At 41.6% G+C, this 22768-nt stretch overlaps 1 protein-coding gene across 3 annotated transcripts in view; it reads left to right on the forward strand.

Moving 5' to 3' along the window:
- si:ch211-250c4.3 (uncharacterized protein LOC100535981 homolog) overlaps positions 1 to 20723 on the forward strand; it is a 58700-nt gene extending 37977 nt beyond the window's left edge. For all 3 annotated transcript variants that reach the window (XM_034216735.1, XM_034216737.1, XM_034216736.1), the window contains 3 exons: positions 6688 to 6809; positions 17379 to 17483; positions 19600 to 20723. In XM_034216735.1, the coding sequence (XP_034072626.1) occupies positions 6688 to 6809; positions 17379 to 17475 (219 nt within the window). In that variant the 3' untranslated portion in view covers positions 17476 to 17483; positions 19600 to 20723. The remainder of the gene's footprint in view (positions 1 to 6687; positions 6810 to 17378; positions 17484 to 19599) is intronic.
- The last annotated feature ends 2045 nt before the right edge of the window (positions 20724 to 22768 follow it).

The raw sequence follows: 22768 nt of genomic DNA on the forward strand, positions 1-22768 counted from the left end.
GCCGGCTAGCAAACTCAGGCATTGCAAACAATAACGTGATATCAGAAAACTAGAAATGTATAACTCACCTGACACTGTGGCGTGCTATTCTCTTCATTCGAGTCTGTCATGTCCTGTAAATGTCAACGATAGATGTGTAATAAGAACGTCAACAGCCTGATGGCAACCGAAAATCCCTCTCTCATCTCAGATAGAAGATATGATTGGAGACGAACAGCCAATCAGAATTGACCTTCTCGAGTTCTCCGATTGGTTGGTTTTGTGGCACATTTGTAACGCTGTGACAACTTGAGCGAGCAGGCAGGCAAAGCTGAGCGCGCGCAGGCTGGAGAGGTCGAGCGAGCGAGGGAGAGAGAGAGCGCGTGCAGCGGTCTGCTTGCGCACGAAGCAGGAGTTTTATGAGAGAAAATATATCTCTCTGTGCTCAAAAATGTTCAAGTGCGCGCTCAATAGCATTTTCTATGCTCAACATGTTTCATTGCGTGCTCAGGATAGAGGCACAAATATAACGCCATATATTATCATAATAAAAGGAATACCTCCACCCACACATGCAGGTAAACCAATGCAACAAGTCACACAATGCTGCTTATTATCATAACAAAAGGAATACCTACACCCACACATGCTGATAAACCAGTTCAACAAGTCACACAATACTGTCTGGCTAATGATAACAGGCTAATTATCATACTAAAAAGGGATACATCCAAGTGTCCCAAAACATTTCAGAAAGAACTGTTTCTGCCAGAACCAGAAAAGAGTTAAATGTATTTTTGTGACTAATTAACTGATAAAATACAAGTAGAGTTTAAAATATTGCTACAGATATAATTTCACATACTGCTATCAGAAATAATGTATTAATTTATTCAATTCTGGTTTTATTCAAAATCTTAACAGAGGACACATTTATAACTTAGTTATAGTGTATTATCAAATACATTATGTTTCTATTAGTGTTTTATTTCCATATGTGAACACAAGGCTGTAACTTTGGTTTGAGAAGTGGGGGACACACTAAACAGGGGGTCCTCCGCAATGAACAATTTTCTCGATTTAATTCCATTTCCTGCCTTTCTACAAATATATTAGTGTTGAAAAAATCCAAGAAAAATGTGTAGTGTATATAATGAGTGTGCAAATGTATCTAGTATCCTATCCATGTGAACCTGTTTTATTTGTGTGTGGACCTCACATCCTCTAGGACAGTGGTTCCCAACCTTTTTTGTCTTGTGTACCCCCTGAGCCTTTTGTCATACCATGAGTACCCCCTCACTCATACGTGCTGATGATCCTTCACAAGTAGAACGTAACTGGTTATTGAATGAAAATAACTTTATTTCATCTCCTTAATTTGAACATCTAATTCTCAGGCATTTCTTAATTTTAACTTAAATCACTCAATAAAAATAAATAAAAATGAATATGTTGCCTTGAAAAATAAATAATATAATCAAATAAATACATATGAAATCAAAATAATCAACTTATCTTTGCTATATATATCTTGTAACATTTAGGCTTAAACCATGGAGCCCCTTTGAATAAGTCCCCTTTAAACAGGCATTTAAACTTTAATTCAGGAACAAAACACTTAGCAAAATAATATCCAGAATCAGTATCAGCCTAGCAGTTTATTTTCACCAGTCATGTGAGCTTTAATGAGACACTTGAGCTTGCTTGTCTTTCATAAGCTTTGATAGTTCTGGAGGCAGTGTGGAAACAGCTGTGACCCAGGGCTGGTCTCCACATCCTGTCTGTTCCTCTGCTTGGTTTTGATGTGTGTTAAAGCTGAGAAGGTCACCTCACACAAATAAGTAGAACCAAACGGCAAAAGTTCAATCAGTGCATGTTTTCCCAGTTCAGGATATTCCTTCTCCATCACACCAAAACTCAGTCAATGACTTCTCAGCATATGCCATCTTCAGACCACCGTGGTCAGATGATAATTCCATCAGAGGCTCCTGCAGCATTGCTGGAAGGCTGTTGCTGCTCTCACTCACAATGAATGGGTTCCTCACCCAATCCAGTCTTTCTGACTTATTTTCAATGTCCTGAAAATAATGGCTGAAATCAGTGCAGAGCTTGGACATGTGTGCTTGCACCAGTTTGACCACTGGACCCCTGGCAACAGCAGTGGTGGCAAGATGGGCATTGAGTAGTGGGAAACAGCTCACGTCTCCCTCATCACATTTACTCTCCCATAGTTTGAGCTTTTTGTGAATCCTTGAACTTTGTCATACCATTTCAGGATATGTGACTCCTTGCCCTGAAGTGATAGGTTGAGGATAGGTTGAGCTCGTTGACTTTGGTAAACACATCAGCAAGATATGCCAGGCGCGCCACCCACTTGTCATCCTCAAGCTGCACAGCAAGAGGATGCAGATGCTCCAAGAACACAAAAACTTCATTGCGAAGTTCATAAAGTCTCAGTAGCGTTTTCCCACGAGACAGCCAGCGCACATCTGTGTGAAGCAATAGCTGATCGTGCTCTGTGCCGTTCTCATGACAAAGAGTTTTCAAACAGCCTGTGATTCAATGGCCGAGATTGGGATGAAATGTATCATCTTCACAGCATCATCCATAACAGCACTTAAATCAGGGCTCATCCTCTTGCTAGCTAATGCTTCACGATGAATAATACAATGCATCCATTTAATGTCTGGATTTACCTTTCTTACGTGCCCAAAAAGTCCCTTTACGCGCCCCGTCATCGCAGCTGCTCCATCAGTATAGATGTGGCTGCAGGTTTTCCACTGCAGATCATGTTCTCTGAAGAAGCTGTCGATAACCTGGAACAATTGTTTCCCCAGTTGTCTATCCTGGCAGCGTTTTGCAAAATAACATATGCTCGTTTATGTCCGACGCATCTTTGTAACGCACGAAGGACAGGAGCTGCGCTTCTCCACTCACATCTGTCATTTCATCCAGCTGCAAAGCGAACTGACCGGCTAGTTTTATTTGTTCACCACTTGTCCAATTATATTAACAGACATATCATTGATCCGACGGGATACGGTGTTATTCGACAGGGGAACTTTCTTGAGTGCTTCGGCTGCTTTCTTGTCTATCATCATTTCGGCAACGCAGTCGCTGCAGGGAGAATGAGCTCCTCAACAATAGAGTGAGGTTTTTTTTTATTTAACCACAAGCAGGGACACAGTGTAAGATGCCTCGAGTGCTTTCATTGACACATTCGTGGCTTTCATCATTACTGTCTGGCTCGACTTAAATTCCAACAGCTTTTGTCTGTAAAATTCTTCACTTTTATCGACACTTCCCGAGTGTTTGGTGCTCTGGTGTCTCTGTAAATGCGCTGGCTTCATCGCACTATTAGCCAGGACTTCACCGCAAAAGAAGCACTGAGGCTGCGGTGGGTCCGCAGAAGTAGAAATTAATCCAAATAATATATATCAGGGATGCAAACTCATCAGGTATGAAAAGGTGACAAGGATCCGAGCCCCCATACCCCACGGAATATCGGCTTAAAATGAGGAATAACAGATGATTTTAGCAGTCAGAACAACTAAAGCAGCAGTGTTAATAAGACAGAAATGCCAAAGAGTCACATCTAATATAAATATATATAAAAGCATTTATTTTAATTGTGGTAGCAGTCAGTTTATCATTTTGGCAGCACTGTTGAGCATTTTGAAAATGTATTTTCATGCCTCTGTGCAAGGCGTAGTCTTTCTATCTTTATAGCCACTGGTGTAAAGTAACTAAGTTCATACACTCAAGTACTACTTGGGTACAATTTTGAGATACTTGTACTTTATTTAAGTATTTCAATGTTTCTTTTGCTACTTTATTCTTCTTCTCCTCTACAGTTCAGAGGTGCATGGTGTACTTTTACTCCACTACATGTATTTAATACAATTTGAGTTACTTTACAGATATGGATGAATGATGTGAAATCTAATCAAGTGTTGAATCAGACTTTAGTTCCACCTGGAGTAAATCCACCAGCTACCCTGCAGTATACAAAGTCATTCAAACTAGCTGCACCTTTACCAGCTTTGAGAACACTTTCATGATCAATCATTATAAAACATATCATATATTATTCTGAAATGGACCAATCTGCACAACGACTACTTTTACTGTCTTTCACTATATTTTGATGATAATACTTTTCTACTTTTACTTGAGGAACATTTTGAATGCAGTACTTTTACTGTAACAGAGTATTCCTACACGCTGGTGCTTCTACTTTTACTGTCGCTACTTTATATATTTTGATGATAATACTTTTGTACTTTTATTTGAGGAACATTTTGATTGCAGGATTGTTCCTACATTCTGGTACTTCTACTTTAACTCAAGTACAAGACCTGGGTACTTCTACTTTTACTCAAGTACAAGATATATACTTATACCACCTCCGTTTATAGCCTATGAAAAAAACTATTAGAAAACGAAGGCTAAAGCTAACGTTAGCAGATAGTGACAATGTATGCTAGCTAGCTAGCTCAACGATAATATTGCGACAGAAACACTTTTCAGTGCACATCACGCTCTGCCGCTCTGACAGGGAGCTCTGCTCTGAACACCTGAGCGGCCCGTTCTAACAGCTGTTCACCAGCGGTCCAGTCTGTGCCACAGTGACTCCGGACCACAGTTAATATTGACGAACGCACCCGTAGGTAATGTAGCTGCTGAAGCTAGACCATCATCGCGGAGCAGCAGAGCCTTCTTATACATCCATGAGCAGAGCCGACAGGCAGGAAGACTCGAGCACACAGCTCGCGCTTCATTATAATATATATAAAAAAAAGAACACCATGCGTGTCATGATGGCACATAACAGCTCGCGGCCGCAGATTACTCCGGTTCCCAGACCCCCACCCCCCCCATACTCAAAAAAATATTTTTATTGCAGATCTACATGAATCACACAAACGACCTATTTTGGATTCAAAACGGCAAATTTCGCCGAAAGGTGACAAGTTTGCATCCCTGTTTATGTTTCACTGTACTGCCTTGGTTTCAGTTTGGCCTCTTTCTTACGTTTCTCGGCGGGCTCCTCTGAACCCTGGCCTGAATCCAGAGCAAGCGGATGTTTCAGCCATTTATCCATAGTGCAGACCTACCAGTATTTTTTCTGGCTGCAGGTAAGCAGCTGTTTTCATTGTGGGATTTTGGCGCGGTTGTGCGTGCCACAGACTATTGTCTCCCTAGGGAAACAAATCGCGCACTATCATTTTTGACGGGATTATTATTTTTTTTACTTGTCACCTTGGAATTCCACGTACCCCCTACAGTTCCCTCGCGTACCACTAGGGGTACGCGTACCCCCGGTTGGGAAACACTGCTCTAGGGGTGTCCGGGGGCATGCACCCCGGGAAGATTTTTTTCTTTACATTTAAGTTAAATGCATCAATCTGGTGGACTCTCCCTCTCCTTATTGTTAAAACAGTTTATAATCTCCGTTAGCTCCAAGCTAGCACCAGATGCTAATAACAACCCCCGTAACTGGTGCTTACTCTCGCTCGTGCCACACACACAGACGCTGTGTGCTCCTCCGTGCGTAAAGTGGGAGGGACATGTCCCCCCTGTGCCCAGTGGAAATTACGCCCATGTGTTGAACATATAAGAAGGTCCATGCAGGGACACATGCTATTTTGATTACCATAGTGACCCAGGTATATAATATTGCAACAAAGACAAAAGCTGCTCAAAATCAAATTTGATGAATGTATTCCACAATAACTAAATATGTACATGTTCTAGGCATTGTAATATTCACACATTTCTTTTGTTGAGGCATTTTACTTACTTGAATCTGATAAAACCAGTCCAATAAACAAAGAGATGTTGCTCGTTTGAAGATTCGAAAGTTTTGTGAGAATGTATGGCCAGAGGGCGGGACCCTATAAACACATTTAATACCCAATAACATTGTGAGGCTGAACCAAAAGGACCTTTTGACTATGTAAATGTAGTATTTAACTGACTTTTTTAGGATTACTTAAAGTAATGTTGTAAATAACAACAGGGGGCCTTACAGGGTTAATGTAATAACTATATTAAAAGGTGAGTCACTATCCTGATAGTGTTTAGGCCAGAGAAGGCCTTGCTAGAACTGCCGGCCAAACCACTGTTTCAAAAGATGGACCTTATTGATCCCACAACGGGGTGTTTTCCACACACACGCACATGCATTTTTACAGGTACAGGTACTTACAAACACACACAGCTACATGTGGACACATGCACATGAGTATCAAGAGTGGAGAGGCAGCCAGTCAGGAAGCAGTTGGTGGTTTGGTGCCTGGCTCAAGGGCACTTCAGTACTTTTTTGGTCTGATCAGGACATGAACCAGCGACCCTTCGATCCAAAGTCCATGCCCCTACAGACTGAACCACTGTAGCCCAAAGCCTAGTTTCCATCTGCACATGACAAGCAAATTAAACACTTTATTTTAATTTAATTTTGTTTACAAACCAATACATTCCATGGAATGTTTTAACCTAGAATATTCCTGTAATTTTTTAACACATCTGAATACATTTTCACTCAAAGTCTATTTATTGGCTTTTTCCATATCTTTAACTTTCATGATTGCATTCATTAAGATGGAGTTGCTAGCACTGATACCACTATGTGAACCCTCATTCGTCCTGATTGGTCCCAGCTAAAAGTGAAAATGTTTTTGTTCTTGTGTGTTTTTATGTGTTCAGCTGAGTGAAAACTACACATGGGGTCGAGTCAAAGACCTGGTCAGGAAAACGAAGCTGAGGAACCAGAGCAGGCTGGCCCTGATCCCCAGCAGGCTGAAGATGTCCTGCCCACAGCTCTACATGTGAGGACACACTGCACTACACACAAGGCCGGATTTGTACCTCCAGGGGCCCCTGGGCACTGAAGCTCAGGGCCCCTCAATCCACGTACCAACACGCCTACCCAACATGACCAATATTTTAAATGTCCATGATCAATCTGGCATGTCAAATCGCACACCTATTTGTCAAAAAAATATAATGTATGATGTCCTTTGTTGTTTTATGTTTCATGTGGAACCTATTTGCTGCAGGTCTCCCTTGAAAAAGAGTTCTATGGTCTCAATGGGACCAATCTGGTTAATAAAGGTTTGAAGCTAGATAGTTCAACCAAAGTAGGTCTAGCCTTTTTGCCCTTTCAGTCAAAAATCTCAAGACAAGGATACAATGGATAAGATCTCAAGACAGTGGTATGGCTCAAGAAGACCTAGGTAATATCACTCAAACCTCAGAGCAGCACCCCACTTCAATTGCCCAAAATATGACTGGCTGGCTGGACAAGTACACAAGGAGTTATATTTGTCAAAAACATTGAGAGTTACAAAAGTAAAACTTGTATTGAAAGTATGTGGTTGATCAACTAAGTGACCAGTATATGTGATAGAAGATATTATTGTGTGTGTGTGTGTGTGTGTGTGTGTGTGTATGTGAGAGGGAGTGTGTGTGTGTGTGTGTGTGTGTGTGTGTGTGTGTGTGTGTGAGAGAGAGAGAGTGTGTGTGTGAGAGAGTGAGTGAGTGTGTGTGAGAGAGTGAGTGTATATGAGAGGAGAAGAGAGAATGAAGTGAGTCTGTGTGAGAGAAAGAGTGAGTGTGTGTGGGTGTGTGAGAGGAGCGTGAGTGTGTTGTGTGCATAGTGTGTGTGTGTGTGTGTGTGTGGTGTGTGTGTGTGTGTGTGTGTGTGTGTGTGTGTGTGTGTGTGTGTGGTGTGAGTGAGAGAGAGTGAGGTGTATCTGAGAGGGAAGAGCGCATAGCGTGACGTCTGTGTAGCGCGAGCGCGAGCATGAGGTGTGTGGATTTATATAGCGCCTTTCATTGGGACCCAAGGTCGCTTTACAAGGTTGATGCTTAGCTAAGCTAACTATGAAACACTTTAAACTGACAGGACTCCGGATCAACTGTGTACTTTGAGGTAGCTTCTAGCTTCATGTCCGAACAGTAAGTCAACATTTCCCAGAGAGCTTTCTTTGAAATCACCAGGTAACGCTAAAAAACATTACATTTAGATTGTATGACAAAGTGTTTATTTAATATATCTCTGGCTAGCTATACCTACTTGCTAACGGTTTTGCCTACCCCCGCGATTCAAAGTATGTCAATGTAGCTGTAATTTATGCTTTGCTTAAATGTTCACATAACTTGGAAATTTACTGACATTTACATACCTTGTTCACCTGGCTCAAGTGGTGGCTCTGGGGTTGTTGTGTGAGCCACCACTTGAGAATTGTTGTCTTTTTTAAGAAGAATGTTCTTATGTCCATCTTCAAAAACTTGAGTCGAACTGACAGTTTATTTTAAACTATTGTCACAGCTCACAGGATAGGTACCTGTCAGCCAATAAGACGGATGTTTATTTCCATTCAACTCTCCGGTTGGTCTGGTGTCTTGCCTCTGTTGCATTCACTGAACACGGGAAATTACAAATTCTGCCGTCCTCTCTAGTGTCCATATGCAGATTCAGGTAAAGCAGGTTAATGTATTATATTATTGACTCAATAATATAATAACATGACTTTGAGAGTATGGCAATCTAGGCATATTAACACAATTAATTAAACATACTTATCACGGCGACGGGGTACTGAGATTTCTTTTTTTCATTTTTTTTTTTTGCTAGGGGGCCCCTTAGTGGGGGCGGGGCCCTATGCGGCCGCTTATTGTCGCTTAATGGGCCGGGCCGGCTCTGCCTTGAACTGTATGAGAGTGAGACGAGCACAGGATGAACTCGTATGAATTCCTGTTAAGAGCAGTGTCCCACCAGTGATCACCCAAGCTCACAGCTAGCTTCAGCCTCCCAGGCCAGCCTTGATTTTAGTGGTGTGTGAGCTGTCATCGGTCAGGAGGTTGTTATATATTTTTGAAATAAGTGACTTTTGAAGGGGATCAGAACAAGAAACTCATCCCAATATTTGATTAGGGGGTAGAGAGGGAAAGGATGGAAACAGGGATTTGGTACAGTGTCCTAATTTGGAAATAAGCGAAAAAGGTGAGATGTTGGGAGAGTTCGAATTCACTTGATAGATCAGTAAAACTACGAAAGGTATTTATCCTTATAAAGCTCTCTAAAGGCCTTGACACACCAGGCCGAAATCGGCCGTTTTCGTTAGTCGGGACGACGAAGGCTGTGCCCTGTCGCCCAAACTCAATTTGGTGTGTCCCCGCACCGTCGGCCGGTGACACGCCTTATTTGGCCTTTCATGGCTGACGCATGGCCGATTCAACATGTTGAATCGGCCATGCCGTCGGCCATAGGCAGTCGGCAAAGAAATTACTCTGATCGCTTCCGCCTCTTGAGAGACTGTGCTTGAGAATGTCCCCGCATGCGCAGTTCGCTACGTGCTCGGCTGAAGTCTTTGCGGTGTCTTCCAGTGCGACACATGGCCAAGATGCAGGAGAACAAGGTGACGCAACAGGTCGGCGTCGGCGAGTTCTCTGGTAACTGCTTGGTGTGTCAGGGCCTTACAAGTCCTCAGGCCCTTCTCATGCCATACAGAGAAAGTGGGGTCATGATAAGGCAGGTCGGATAAATGGTTTCCCAATAAAGGAGCTAAAGTGGATGCCGAAGTAAACTTAAAATGCCTCCTAAATTGGTACCAGATTTTAAGAGTAGAACTCACAGACAGGATTCTTTGGTATGTCCAGAGAGGTTGTGGGAATAGAAGAGGGAAGTAGTGCCATTGCGGAGGATGAGCCACAAACATTCTGGGTGCCTTTCCATTCCATAAAAAGCCAGAAATATCCTGATCAAGAGTCTTAAAAAATTGTTTAGTAGGAATAGAGGGAGACATTGGAAAATGAATAGGTACTTAGAAGAATGTTAATGTTAACCGTGTTAATTTTACCTACAGTGTAAGCGACAGAGACAGAGACAGTGTATTCGTTTATTCACAAATAACCCTCTCTGTAAAATCCTAAATTGTAGGATAGTTTGGCCATTAAAACCCTTTTTGATTAGATTTCAAGAGAAGTGTATATTGGTACTTTTAGAATCCACGTCCAGTCGATATGTAGGATCTATAGTTTGATAGATATTACGAAGATGATTTGAGGTATGCGGCAGCCTCCATTAAAGTTAGGGGTGAAAACAGTATTTCCAGTCTCTACGTTTTCATAATAAAAACCAATGATCAAAATGATTTAACAGTGATATCTGCAGTACTCCATCAAACTAAAAAACATCAGTTTATTTTTTTAAAACATCAGTTTAAACATCAGTTTGATTCAGTTAATTATACGACATTAATTGGTTTAAATTGTGTACAATGCTTTGTGTTTTTAACCACAGGTTTTTCTCTTTCGATTCTGAGAGACACCTTTCTTTTTTATGAGGTTTTGATAGGCCTAAAATCATCGCCGCAATGCATGTCGGGATATGGTGTTTATGTGATATGAAATAGGAAAAACATTTTTTAAAATAAAATAATACTTTATTCCGAGTGTTCTTGCTTTTCTCTTTGGAAGTCATCACATAACGGCATTGTAATACACGGTTCGGCTGCATTAAATATTACATATCTGCCGTAGTTATCTATTTATAGAGCCCCTGATCAGAAGACCTTTTGACAAACTGGAAGAAAGCCGCCAAAACTGAAACGTGACGTGGATCATAAATTAATTAGCAATTAACCAACATCTTCCAATTTCTCTTCACACAAATACGTCTCCTTGCAGTATCAACACTAATTCGGCTGACTTTTATATTTAATCCAATTGGTATATAGGTTATATTACACCATACAGTGCACAGCTGATAGAAAGGGATTTTTGTAGTTTTTAAAGATATTATTTATTACCTTTCCAACTCCTCATGCAGTTGACTGTTACAGGTCTATACAGGTTCATGGTACAATGCATAAGCTTCAAATCCAGAGACTGAAACTGTGTTTTCCTTTACCGTTCTGTTTTAATTTCACAATAAAGTTAATAGTCATATTATGTTTGATATTATTATGTTTTATTAACTACACCACTGTTTTTTAACCCGCGCCGCCTAGTGGTTAAAGCACGCTATTGAATGTTGTTGTTGAATACGTTTTATTTGATGAAAACATTTAATATTAAGAGTAGCCTACATACAAAATAGAAAATATGAAGAGATACTGTAGTGATCTCTACAATAAAACAGTTTAGGTGCAGGACGTCCAAAGATATTAACAGGAGGATGCAAAACAGACAAACTAATAAGGCTTTATTTAAACATTAAAGATTACTTTAAGTTAAGGTCTTCTTTTGAATAAGAAAAAACGTTGGGGTTATCCACAGATAAATATGAAGTCTGACAAAGTACTTAACGTCCAATATATTGCATAGTTTATTTTGGCACTTGACAATCACCTTCCCTGAATTTGACTCAGGTGTAACTAAAGTCTGATTTAAGGGTTGTTTATATTTCACATCATTAATCAGAATCTGCAAAGTAACTCAAATAAATGTAGTGGAGTAAAAATACCAGGTTAACCTCTGAATTGTAGTGAGTAGAACAAAGTAGAATGCTGCCTGTAACAAAAACATTTCCCAACTTGGCATCAATAAAGTATATCTTATCTTATCTTATTTTAAGATGATCGATGGCTACTGCCATATTTGCAAAATGTGCCTCTGAACCTTGACAAGTGCATGTTTCAGGCTTATCACACGGGGTCTGGACCCGTCCAATTCCAGTATTGGAAAGTCTGCCGTGGTTCCATTCCATTTCAAAGAGCTGTTGACGCTCAGCGTAACCTTGTCGCACTGCCACTCCAACATCCAATCACAGGGCTTTGATTAATCACGGGGTTTGTAAAGCAAGGTGGAGGTTGTAGTCCCAAACGATAGCTGGGGATTCTGGGTAGTAGTGTCTTCGGAAACTGTAGTGTCCTAAACTCCTAAAAAACTATTGTTTTCTCTGAATCGAAGGTTAAAAAACACAAAAGCATTGTACACAATTTAAACCAATCAATATTGTGTAATTAACAAGGATAAACTGATGTTAGTGGATGAGTAATGTAGATATCACTGTGTAATCATTTGACAGTGAGGGGAATATATCCGGTTTTATTATGAACATTTCGAGACCGGAAAAACTGTTTTCACCCACACTAACTTTGCATGGAAGCTGCCGCATATACACGTTATCCTGACGAGACCTCAGATCATCTTCGTATATCTATCAAACTATAGATCCTACACATCCACTGGACGTGGATTCTAAAAGTACAATATACACTTCTCACTAGAAATCTAATCAAAAAGCATTTTAATCGCCAAACTATTCTACAATTTAAGATTTTCCAGAGAGGGTTATTTGTGAATAAACGGGAGCATGTTGTTTCTTACACGACCACTAGAGGTGCTACACTTTAAAACGTGGCTATGGGTCGTAATCTAAGCTGCTTACAGTTTTTCTCGGTTGCTAACACACTAAAATGCTACATAAAGCACAATTCTTTTAACTGACACTCAAAGAGCAAAACATCGGCTCAAATCTCCAAAACTCTAAACACGTTTTCAGCTTTTCACACAATTTGCAAATCAACACGGCACTTTTTGCAAACCAATGCACACATTTCTCCACATAAGACACAGGAGTCTGACATTAAGTCACGTGTTAGCAGGTTTAAAACACTGATATTCAAAATGCCTCACACATGGACCAATGATCAAGAAACACGTTCCACCTGACCAAACACCTGATAGCATCATTGTTGGCTCATCAATCAGGATGTTAGCACTATAAAAGACCACAGGTGAGAACTTTCTTACAGCAACAATGGAAGCAAACATGGAAGCAAGAGCAAGCTGGGCTGAGAGTGAGATGGAGGAGGGAGGAGCAGGAAGGAGGAGCAGGAGGGAGGAGCAGGATGGAGGAGGAGGATGGAGGAGGGTAGGAGGAGGAGGAGGAGGAGGAGGAGGAAGAAGAGAAGAAGAGGAAGACGGTTGGGGTGGGGTGAGAGTGAGAGGAGGGAGGAATGAGATGGTAGAGGTAGAAGCTGGGGGAGAGGACGTGGACAAATAAGAATACTCTCTAATGAAATCCGGGCCCACTTTGGTTGACCATCAACCATGTGTTGACGATGAGAGGCTGGACCACAGGGTTCAGCATAATCTAAAACCGATGTACTGTTGCCTCAGTATATCCGGACATCTTAGACTTGAAAACAGGTTAGTTACCAGTTTGTAGCTCTGCATAACTCATGATATATCAGAGCTTATATCTGGTGTGTGAAACGTATTTACTCATTACTGTAATTGAATTGTTGGCATGTTGCAGACTATAACTGTACAGAAATCCTGCACAATGTACTGTGGTAAAGTTACTTTTATGCAACACAGACACTGACCAACACTATGTCTTTGTTGTTTATCTGAAGGACTGAGAAACAAAGAGGTGCCGGTGGAGGGCTAAGGATTATTATTGAGGCACTGGAAGCAGCAGTTGCAAACTTAGTTTTGGCAAACAATGCCATCACACTAACCCCCTAATCCCACCAGGAGCGTCTGCGCAGCGCTGCGTTGCGCTGCGCTGCGCTGCGTTGCGCTGCGTTGCGCTCCGGCTGCGGCGTTTTTAGCGATCGCGGCCACTCTAGTCAATGGGTGCTATTCCACCAGACCCGCTGCGCCGCGCTGCGCCGCGGCTCGAAGCGTCCCAGAAGCTCCTTGCCGCAAGGAATTTCTAAAATATAGGATGAATCCTATTTTTGACTCGGCGCAGCGCGGCGCAGGCAGGAAGTGGAACGTTCATCCAACAACTGCGAGGCTGCACACACGACGATCCGCTTACGCAACGTTTTGAAACGCGCCTGGTGGGTTATGACGCAGGAGGAGGTCGCAGCGCGGCGCAGCCTCAGCGCAGACGCTTCCGTTGGGATCAGGGGGTTAGAGATCCGAAGCCACATCATAAGGAACAACACCATTTTCAACCACATCAGGCAAGTCAGCCTGTCCACATTGTCCCGTGTTCTCCAGCGTAACCAGGTTCAGATGAAGCAGCTGTACAGGGTGCCCTTTGAGAGAAATGCTGAAAGGGTGAAAGATCTGAGACATCAATATGCAGATGTAAGTACAACATTGACTAGACCATTGATTCAGTAATCCACACATAGCACAGCATTTTTGTTGTACTTGTCTAAACCACTTTGATTGATTTTACTGTCATTTTTACTGGAGATGGATGCTGATGTCATCAGGCATGAATTAATTTGTATTGACGAGGCTGGCTTCAACCTCACAAAGACCAGGAGAAGGGGTAGGAACATTATTGGTCACAGAGCCATCATAGATGTCCCTGGCCAACGTGGTGGCAACATCACAATGTGTGCTGCGATCACACAAAATGGTGTCCTCCACCGCCATGCCCACCTTGGTCCATATACCACAGCCCACATTCTCACATTTCTGGACAGACTGCACCACATTTTGACCAAGGCTGACCATGTTCATCATGCAGAGCAGCCTAGATATGTTGTGGCATGGGACAATGTCAACTTCCATCGTGCTGTCTTAGTCCAAAACTGGTTTGTTGAGCACCAACAATTCCGCCTACAATATCTTCCACCCTACTCTCCATTTCTCAATCCAATTGAAGAGTTCTTCTTGGCATGGCGGTGGAAGGTGTATGACCGTCGGCCCTATGAGCGCATGCCTCTTCTGCAGGCAATGGAGGAGGCATGTGATGACGTGAATGTGAATGCTATCCAGGGCTGGATACGTGACTCAAGACGCTTCTTCCCGCGCTGCTTAGCCAGGGAAAACATCGCCTGTGATGTGGATGAGGTGCTGTGGCCAGACGCTGCTAGACGGTGAGATGCAGCCTAAGCATTTTTTCCTTTCTTTTGTTTTTTGCTCAAAAATATTTTCTGTATATTTTTTTACTCTGAGTTTTCTTTCTATCTACTGTATTTGACAGAAGAATCATTTTTGTTTTGCGATACAGAAACAACTGTAACTATGTGCTGAGATGCATGTTGCAAAATATTACTTTTGAATAAAATATGATTTTTTTCAACAACTCATTTGTATTTCTTCATTTACTGTATTTCTGTAAACTCAAGCAATCTTTCTCTGCAGAACCCTCTCTGTACAGAGCACAGCCAGAACAGGTGAACGTGCTTTGGAGTATGCTCAGCAGTGTGTAGCTGGGTGGTCAAACCATCTAGTGTTAAGAATGAAGTGTGTTATATCTGGTGCTAAAGTTTGCATTTGGAAAGTGTGTATGTAGTTTTGAGTGCAGTTCTTCACTTAGCAGGAGAAATGAGGAGTTTTGCACTTTGGGTGTGTGGTTTTGTGAATTGTGTTTAGTGTTCTGAGAAACAGCAATTTAAAAAACAAAAGTGTGTTAGCAATCGAGAAACTGTAAACAATCGACCTATTTGGTCGTATTTTTGTAGGAGGACAGGCTGAAATCAGGATGTAAGCACTGAAAAAGGCGTCCTGTAAGACATTTGTAAAAACAACAATGGATATATGGACACAGCAAGAGGAAGAGGGAGGATGAGAGAGAGGGAGGATGAGAGAGAGGGAGGATGAACTGAAGTCAGTTGAAGAGTTATTTGCAGCACAACGGTTGGAGCTGTTTGAGCGTCAGGCTGCAGGTGATGCTTCTTCTGCAGGTGGATGAGGCGCTGTGGTCAGACCCAGTGAGGTGGTCAAATGCTGCCTACGTATTTATTTTCCTCAAAGTTTTCCTTTCACTTTACTGTATATTAAGCATCATGTGTGTTTACAGAACTGTAACTATGTGTTGTGCAAGAAAGTTGCACCAATTTCTTTGGGAGAAAAATCTAAGTATAACGACAGCATATTTTTGTCTCTGCACATATTATCTTTGTAGACTTGAACAATCTGTATATGCAGAATTCTCTACAGATCACCATAACAGATGAGTGTGCTTTAGATAAAGCACCACAGTGTAGTTGGTTGGACAAAGTGTCTTGTACTATAAGTGAAGTGTGTGCCATTTGGTGCAAAAGTTTGGTTTTGGTAAGTGTTTATATAGTTCTGGGTGCAGTGCTTCATTTTGCAAGATATATGAGGTGTGTTGCACTTTGGGTGTGTGGTTTGGAGAATTGTGTTTAGTGTTTTGACAAAATGAGCCCTGTTGTCAAAAAATGTGTTTTAGCAATTGAAAAAATCTGAAATAGGGTAAAATGGCTCACTGTCATAAATCATTTCAAATTAAGTTCAATCATTTGCGGATGGGAAATGACAGAACGCTGTGTAGTGTACTGTGCAAAGACAACAACAGTCTGTGGGATTGGCAAACACCCTAAAACAATGTTATCTCCCCCAGACCCCCTTCATTGCTGATCCTCAGATGAATGTGTCAGGTCTGCAGAGGTTGTGTGAAGTAGCTTTGCCTACAATTACACTCTCATTACTTGTTGAATTGTTCAATAACAACTTTATGAAATAGTATTCTTGAGCAAGCAGACCGCTCACTGATGGAGATGTTTATACTAATTCTGGATCAAATTACTTTCGCAATATATATGTTACACTGCTAGCCACAGAACATATACAGCACGAGCTTCATTTAAAATGACTGTATACTGAAAGAAAGAGGAGTTTCAATAATGGATCCAGCAATAAATCAAATGTTTTTATTGCTACTCCATGAATAATTAATACGAAGGCTATTGATCATATAAAAGGTCTGGAACATGTTTTGTGTTAAAAGACATCATGAAATTCATCATTGTATCTTGTTTTCAGTTCAAACCATCTCAATCTGTTTTCAAACTTCCTGACAAAGCCCCAACTTTAGTGTTCTATGTTTTGTGTTCTTTTGGCCACTGTGAGAGCTGTGTTTGTTTCTCCTGGTTGTTGAACCACATCTGGAAAAACAGAAGGAATGCAAGTGATTTGACTGCAGTGTAAACAATTGTAAACACAAGTTTAAAGAAAGCCACTTTTTTTTTTGCGTGTGACCTGTAAGGGATGAAAGGAACTACAGTATTACTCTCATTTTGCCTGGTGGAGGAGAGGGGGTCTTACTGTGGATGAACTGTGGCTTGTCTTTATTTAAGAGGTTTTACAGTGCTGGAATCTGAAGGCAGGTTGGGGGCTGTTGGTCTTCAGCCTCTCCCACTGTCCTGACCGGGGCTTGGCACGCACCCAGATGGACAGAGAGGGGGGGAGGAAAATCAGGCCTAAGGTATGCCTGGAGGAGTGGGAGAATTACACCCTGGATTTAAGTTGAGGCCCGGTGAGATATGGCCAGAGTCCAGCATTCATTAGAAACCCTGGTCCTGCTTAGACATGCTCGCCTGCACACTGCTGCGCTCTGACTGTGGGAATAATGGACAATGGATGTTTTTGATACTCCCAGGCTGAGATGTTTCCACTAGAGCTACATGAACCAGAAGCTCACACTAACATCTGTATCTTCATCATTACAGGCCGGACCTGGACCCAGTGGAACCTGCTGGCAGAAACAGAAACTCCATGATTGCCCTGGTTCACCACAGCCAATTGGATTTCCCTTGGCTACAATAAACATCCAGGTAGTGTGGACTTCTTCTGTAATGATTCTCTAAAGCAATGTTTTTTAAAGTGGGGTCCCGACCCCCCGGGGGGCCGCCAGGGGGTCACGCAAAGTTTGAGGGAAAAGGGATTTTTTTTAAAAAGTTTAATTTAAAAAAAATTTTTTAAGATGTTATTAATAACTGTATATCTATCAATCTATGTGTCCTTTGATGCCAATCTTTTAATATTTTTTGTTTTTAAATCACACGACTGCCCTTCAAGCCAATCAGAATCGAGCTGCCGCTATTGAGAGTGAAACTGAGTATCTGCTCAGCTTTTGGAGCAAGTGAATACTTCGCTCTGCAGCTGGATGAGAGCACGGATGTAGCAAATGTCGCAGAATTGCTTGCATACATCAGATTTATTTCAGAAGACAACTTTGTTGAGGAAATATTATTTTGCAAAGCACTGGAAGGTAGGACCACATGAAGAGACATTTTCCAAGTTTTAGATGAGTACATCATCTCAAATGGACTTGACTGGTCTCGTTGTGTGGGTGTGTGTTCAGATGGGGCAGCGGCTATGACAGGCAAAGAAAGCGGAGTGACAGCTTTGATCAGGCAGAAGGCCCCAAATGTAGTGGCAACACACTGCATGCTCCATCGCGAGGCACTTGTACACATCATTTAAAAAAAAATTGCAACAGGGGGGTCCCCGCCAGAGGATAATGCTATATGGGGTCCTTGGCATGGCAACGTTTGGGAACCCCTGCTCTAAAGCACAGAGGAAGAAGTGCTATCAGGCTTTGGTTTGAGTCTGCACACACGTTTGTTTAAGACAAGAAAAACAGAGACTTTTGTGTTATTACAATATCTGACTTTCATGTAGTTTCATTTCACCAGTACCTGCACATCACAGTGTATACGGCTAGATTATTGATGAGTACTGAGAAAATGATTTCAGGTTGGCCTCAAGGAAGATCTAGCAAACTGTGACATGTCTCAGGATGGGAAAGCAGAAAGGACCGTGGATATTGACAAGTGTTGGGAATAACAATTGAGGAAGTCCTGAATCTGACCAACCTCTAGAGGAGGAGTTTAGATAAGAAACAAGAAATGCCTAAACTTTCCGTAACAACAGTTCCAAATCAGCATGTTTTGCACAAAAATGTAAAGAATAATTAAAAAATAAATCGTTTTTATAACCTATTTTTGTTTTTAGATCTGATGTTTATAAGTTGCACATTTTTTGCAACAGTCCGTGTAAATATAAATAACTTTATAATCAAGTGTAGTTACCGTTTTCGAGATTAAAACGGGTACATGATCAAGTCAATCAAATACGAGTTAACATGAAGTTGTTCACATCTGTATGTCGATATTTCATGTTTATCTTGTTGTGCAGTTTATCAGTGAATGTTGGAGCTACTTGTACACAGCGTGTTTCCTGACAGATTAAGTCAGGTGATGCAGACTCTCTGTTGGAGGGCTTGATAACCCATTCCCCCTCTTCACTTATTGGCTTGGAACGGCACTTAATGTGGCGGACCCTCCACTCCAACGTGCATATGGAGCAGAAGTCTGTACCGTTAGGGTGTAGGTGGCTGTCTGGAAATGGGCCTATATCTTTTCTGGCGATGGTGCCCCGGAGGATCCCCCAGAAAGAGCTGGTCAACGTTTCTGGAGAGGGACTACCTTTTTTATCCTGCATGGTGGACATGCCCGGCAGTGGCTCAGTCAGTAGGGGCTTGGACTCAAGTCCCCGATCAGACCTAAATATGGAGTGTGGACTGGTACTTGGAGAGGTCCCAGTTCACCTCCTGCCCTGCCGTGATGCTCTTGAGCAAGGCACCGGACATCCCCCCACTCCCATTGCTCCCCGGGCGCTGTACAATAGCTGCCCACTGCTCCTGGTACGAGACTCCTGGTACTAGGATGGGTTAAATGCAGAGAATACATTTCGCTGTGTGCGCTGTGTGCTCTGCATGTGGGACCATTAAAGAGGGTTTCATCCTCCCCCAATGTGTCAAAGATGTGGTTATTGTCTGGTAACTGAACCCCCTCCACTCAAAATGTGTTTGATCGATGTAGCTTCAGTGGTTTTATAACTGCTATGTGGGAAACCTTTTCTGAACTCTCATCTCTCTCAAATCAGGTCCGGTTGGTATCACATGCGGTCCGCGGAAGAGGAGGACACCGTGAAGGTACACAGAGAGGATGGAAGCCTGTATAGGAAGATGTGAAGAAGAGAAAGAAGGTCATGAAGAAGAAAGAATGGAACGGACTCTGGTGTTAGAGATGATGCTGCAGAATGTAAGGGAGAATGAGAGTGTCAATGTTAAACAAATTAATTGTATATTGCAGTGTACATGACAAATATAGGTGATGTTCTCATGACGATAGGATGGGGCTAACATTATCTACAGTGTGACATATTTGGACTGCATTATATTTACTGTGTAAAAAACTATTTACTAAAATCTGTACAACTCCAACTGTTATGAAACTCACAAACATTGTATTAGTGTGCTATATGATGTTGTAAATATGTTATATACAAACCGCTTTGTACAGTGTGTAAGTAATGTTTCATAACCAGACTGCATGCGGAAATAAAGTTTATGAAGATTTCGGGGGAGAAATACACATCTACAGTGTCAGCCATTAACCCTGATAATAGGAGTTAAATAGAAACATCACTGTCTTGATATAACTAGAAACTGTACTTTACAAGAGGTATGTTTAATGACATGCAGAGCTCGTGTTGAACGTGTTAAGTGCTGTGATTGATCTTTGCCACTTCAGTTCTCCATGAGTTAAAGTCCCTCATAGGACAGTGAGTAATGCTAGGTTGATTTCACATTAATGCTTAAGCTTCGGTATATGCTTCAAATGCAGTTCTTGTCTGACCATCTAACTCAGGGAGTTCCAAACTGCGGCCCGTTGTCCATTTTGAAATGGTCCTCAGCTAATTCTTAAAGTATAATGGAATATGGCCCACACCTGAGACGTGTGCTTGGCTTATATTGCACTTCTTAAATATAAGTGTAAAGACATAATTACACAGTAGTATTCATGTGTTTATAAGCAAACTTTTCAAATCAATTCAGTTAAAGTTGAAAACATGTTCTAACAAATCCCCCAAAAGCCCAATAACCTATTTGCATAACAAGCTTGAAATATACCCTCCTATTTCCACTTATTATAAGCAGTCTGAGGCTTCTGCTTTAAGGGATGAGCTTTTTGTAACAAAATAAATGAAACCCTCTGGAGAGCTGTGATAGGCTGTTTGTTTTCTTATAGCATATTCAAGTATCAAGAATAATTGACCTACGTTTGATTGATTTTGCTAACTTCACTTATGAGGCGATATACCTCACCTCTAGTGAGGGGCCCAGCCCATCATGTGTTTTTCTGTATGTGGCCATCAGTGTAAAACGTTTGGACACCCGAGATCTAACTGGATCTGAACCCCCCGTGATGAAGCTAGAATTGAGGCATCTGAAACCAACAGGCCAACAACAAAGCAGGAACCTAAACAATACTTTGAGACAAAGTATCCCTAACATTCAGAAAAGATAGAAATACTTTAGATTTTACAAATTAGGATGAGATCTAGTACTGTCTGTTACTGATGGAGGAGTCAGTGCTGACAGTTGTTCATGGGCGGAGACAGCCACCAGAACTATGGAGTTATGTTTGTGCCTCTATCCTGAGCGCGCAATTGAACATTTTTGAGCACAGAAAAATATATTTTGCAAGCACATCAATTATATTTTGAAGAGAAATATATATATATATATATATAATTCTTATTAAGCTTTTTGAAATCCATGACAAACAGCACAGCCTTGTTTTAGCTCAATTAAATTACATCAGTTTAGAAGTTTTATGAGGCAAAATGAAATAAATACAAGATAAGAACTGAACCCATCAATTGACTTGAAAGTATGATTCCTATCAAAACTGAACAACAACCGAAATAAATCACATTTGTATTTGAAAGCCACACATTCATATTCTGTTGAAAACATCAGCAGCTCCCCTAAACTAAAAGTTATCTTTATTTTCCTGTTCGCTTTTCTCTCTCTACTCTCAAAGGTGAAACACTTCAGCTCAGTTCGTGCCGTCCAGAGAAACGTTTGCCAGACAATCTTAAGGCTTAATGCAACAATGTGCCCCATAGCAAACAGTCTCAACACTTAAAAAGCCAACCCAACGTATATAGTTGTTGAAACATCATTTACTAGCTCAGTGCTGTTTTACACAGTTTTTTCAGGTGTCCATCCATCCATCCATCCATCTTCTCCCGCTTATCCGTGGTCGGGTCGCGGGGGTAGCAGTTCCAGCAGAGAGCCCCAAACTTTCTTTTCCCTGGCGACATCAACCAGCTCTGACTGGGGGATCCCAAGGCGCTCCCAGGCCAGCGAAGATATATAATCCCTCCACCTGGTCCTAGGTCTACCCCTTGGTCTCTTCCCAGCTGGACGTGCCTGGAACACCTCCCTAGGGAGGCGCCCAGGTGGCATCCTAACTAGGTGCCCGAACCACCTCAACTGGCTCCTTTCGATGCGAAGGAGGAGCGGCTCAACTCCGAGTCCCTCCCTGATGACCAAACTTCTCACCTTATCCCTAAGGGAGACACCAGCCACCCTGCGGAGAAAACCCATCTCGGCCGCTTTTTTCAGGTGTCCATTTTTAATATTAATTGTTTTGTCTTTTTAAAAAACAAATCCTGTAACTGACTTTCAGGATTCAAAGCAAGGCAAGTTTATTTATGTAGCAGTTTTCTGTACGCGACAATTCAAAGTCCTTTACAAAACAAATGAAAATACTTTTTAGGAATAAAAACACATTATATAATGGCATTTTACAACAGGCATTACAAAGCAAAGATAATCGAATAATTTATATTGTATTGTATTGTATAATACATGTTTAAAAAGCATACTGTAGTTCCAATATGATCATCTCAAAGAGATATGTTTTTAATCTGGATTTAAAAATAGTAAGCGTTTCTGCGGACGTGCATGTTGGGTAGTTTGTTCCAGAGTGTCGGGCATAACAGCTAAACGCTGCCTCTCCATGTTTTGTTGTTCCTCTCGGAACCGATAGCAGACCCGTCCCAGAAGACCTGAGGCACCTTGATGGCTCGTAATTATGTAGGAGTTCAACAATATACTTTGGTCCTAAACCATGTAATGATTTAAAAACTAGCAATAGTACTTTAAAATCAATTATTTGGCCGACTGGAAGCCAATGTAGAGATTTCAGAACCGGACTGATGTGATCCACTCTTTTAGTGTTAGTGAGGACACGTGCAG

This window comes from Gymnodraco acuticeps, unplaced genomic scaffold (assembly GCF_902827175.1).
Source record: "Gymnodraco acuticeps unplaced genomic scaffold, fGymAcu1.1, whole genome shotgun sequence".
NCBI classification, from domain to species: Eukaryota; Metazoa; Chordata; class Actinopteri; order Perciformes; family Bathydraconidae; genus Gymnodraco; species Gymnodraco acuticeps.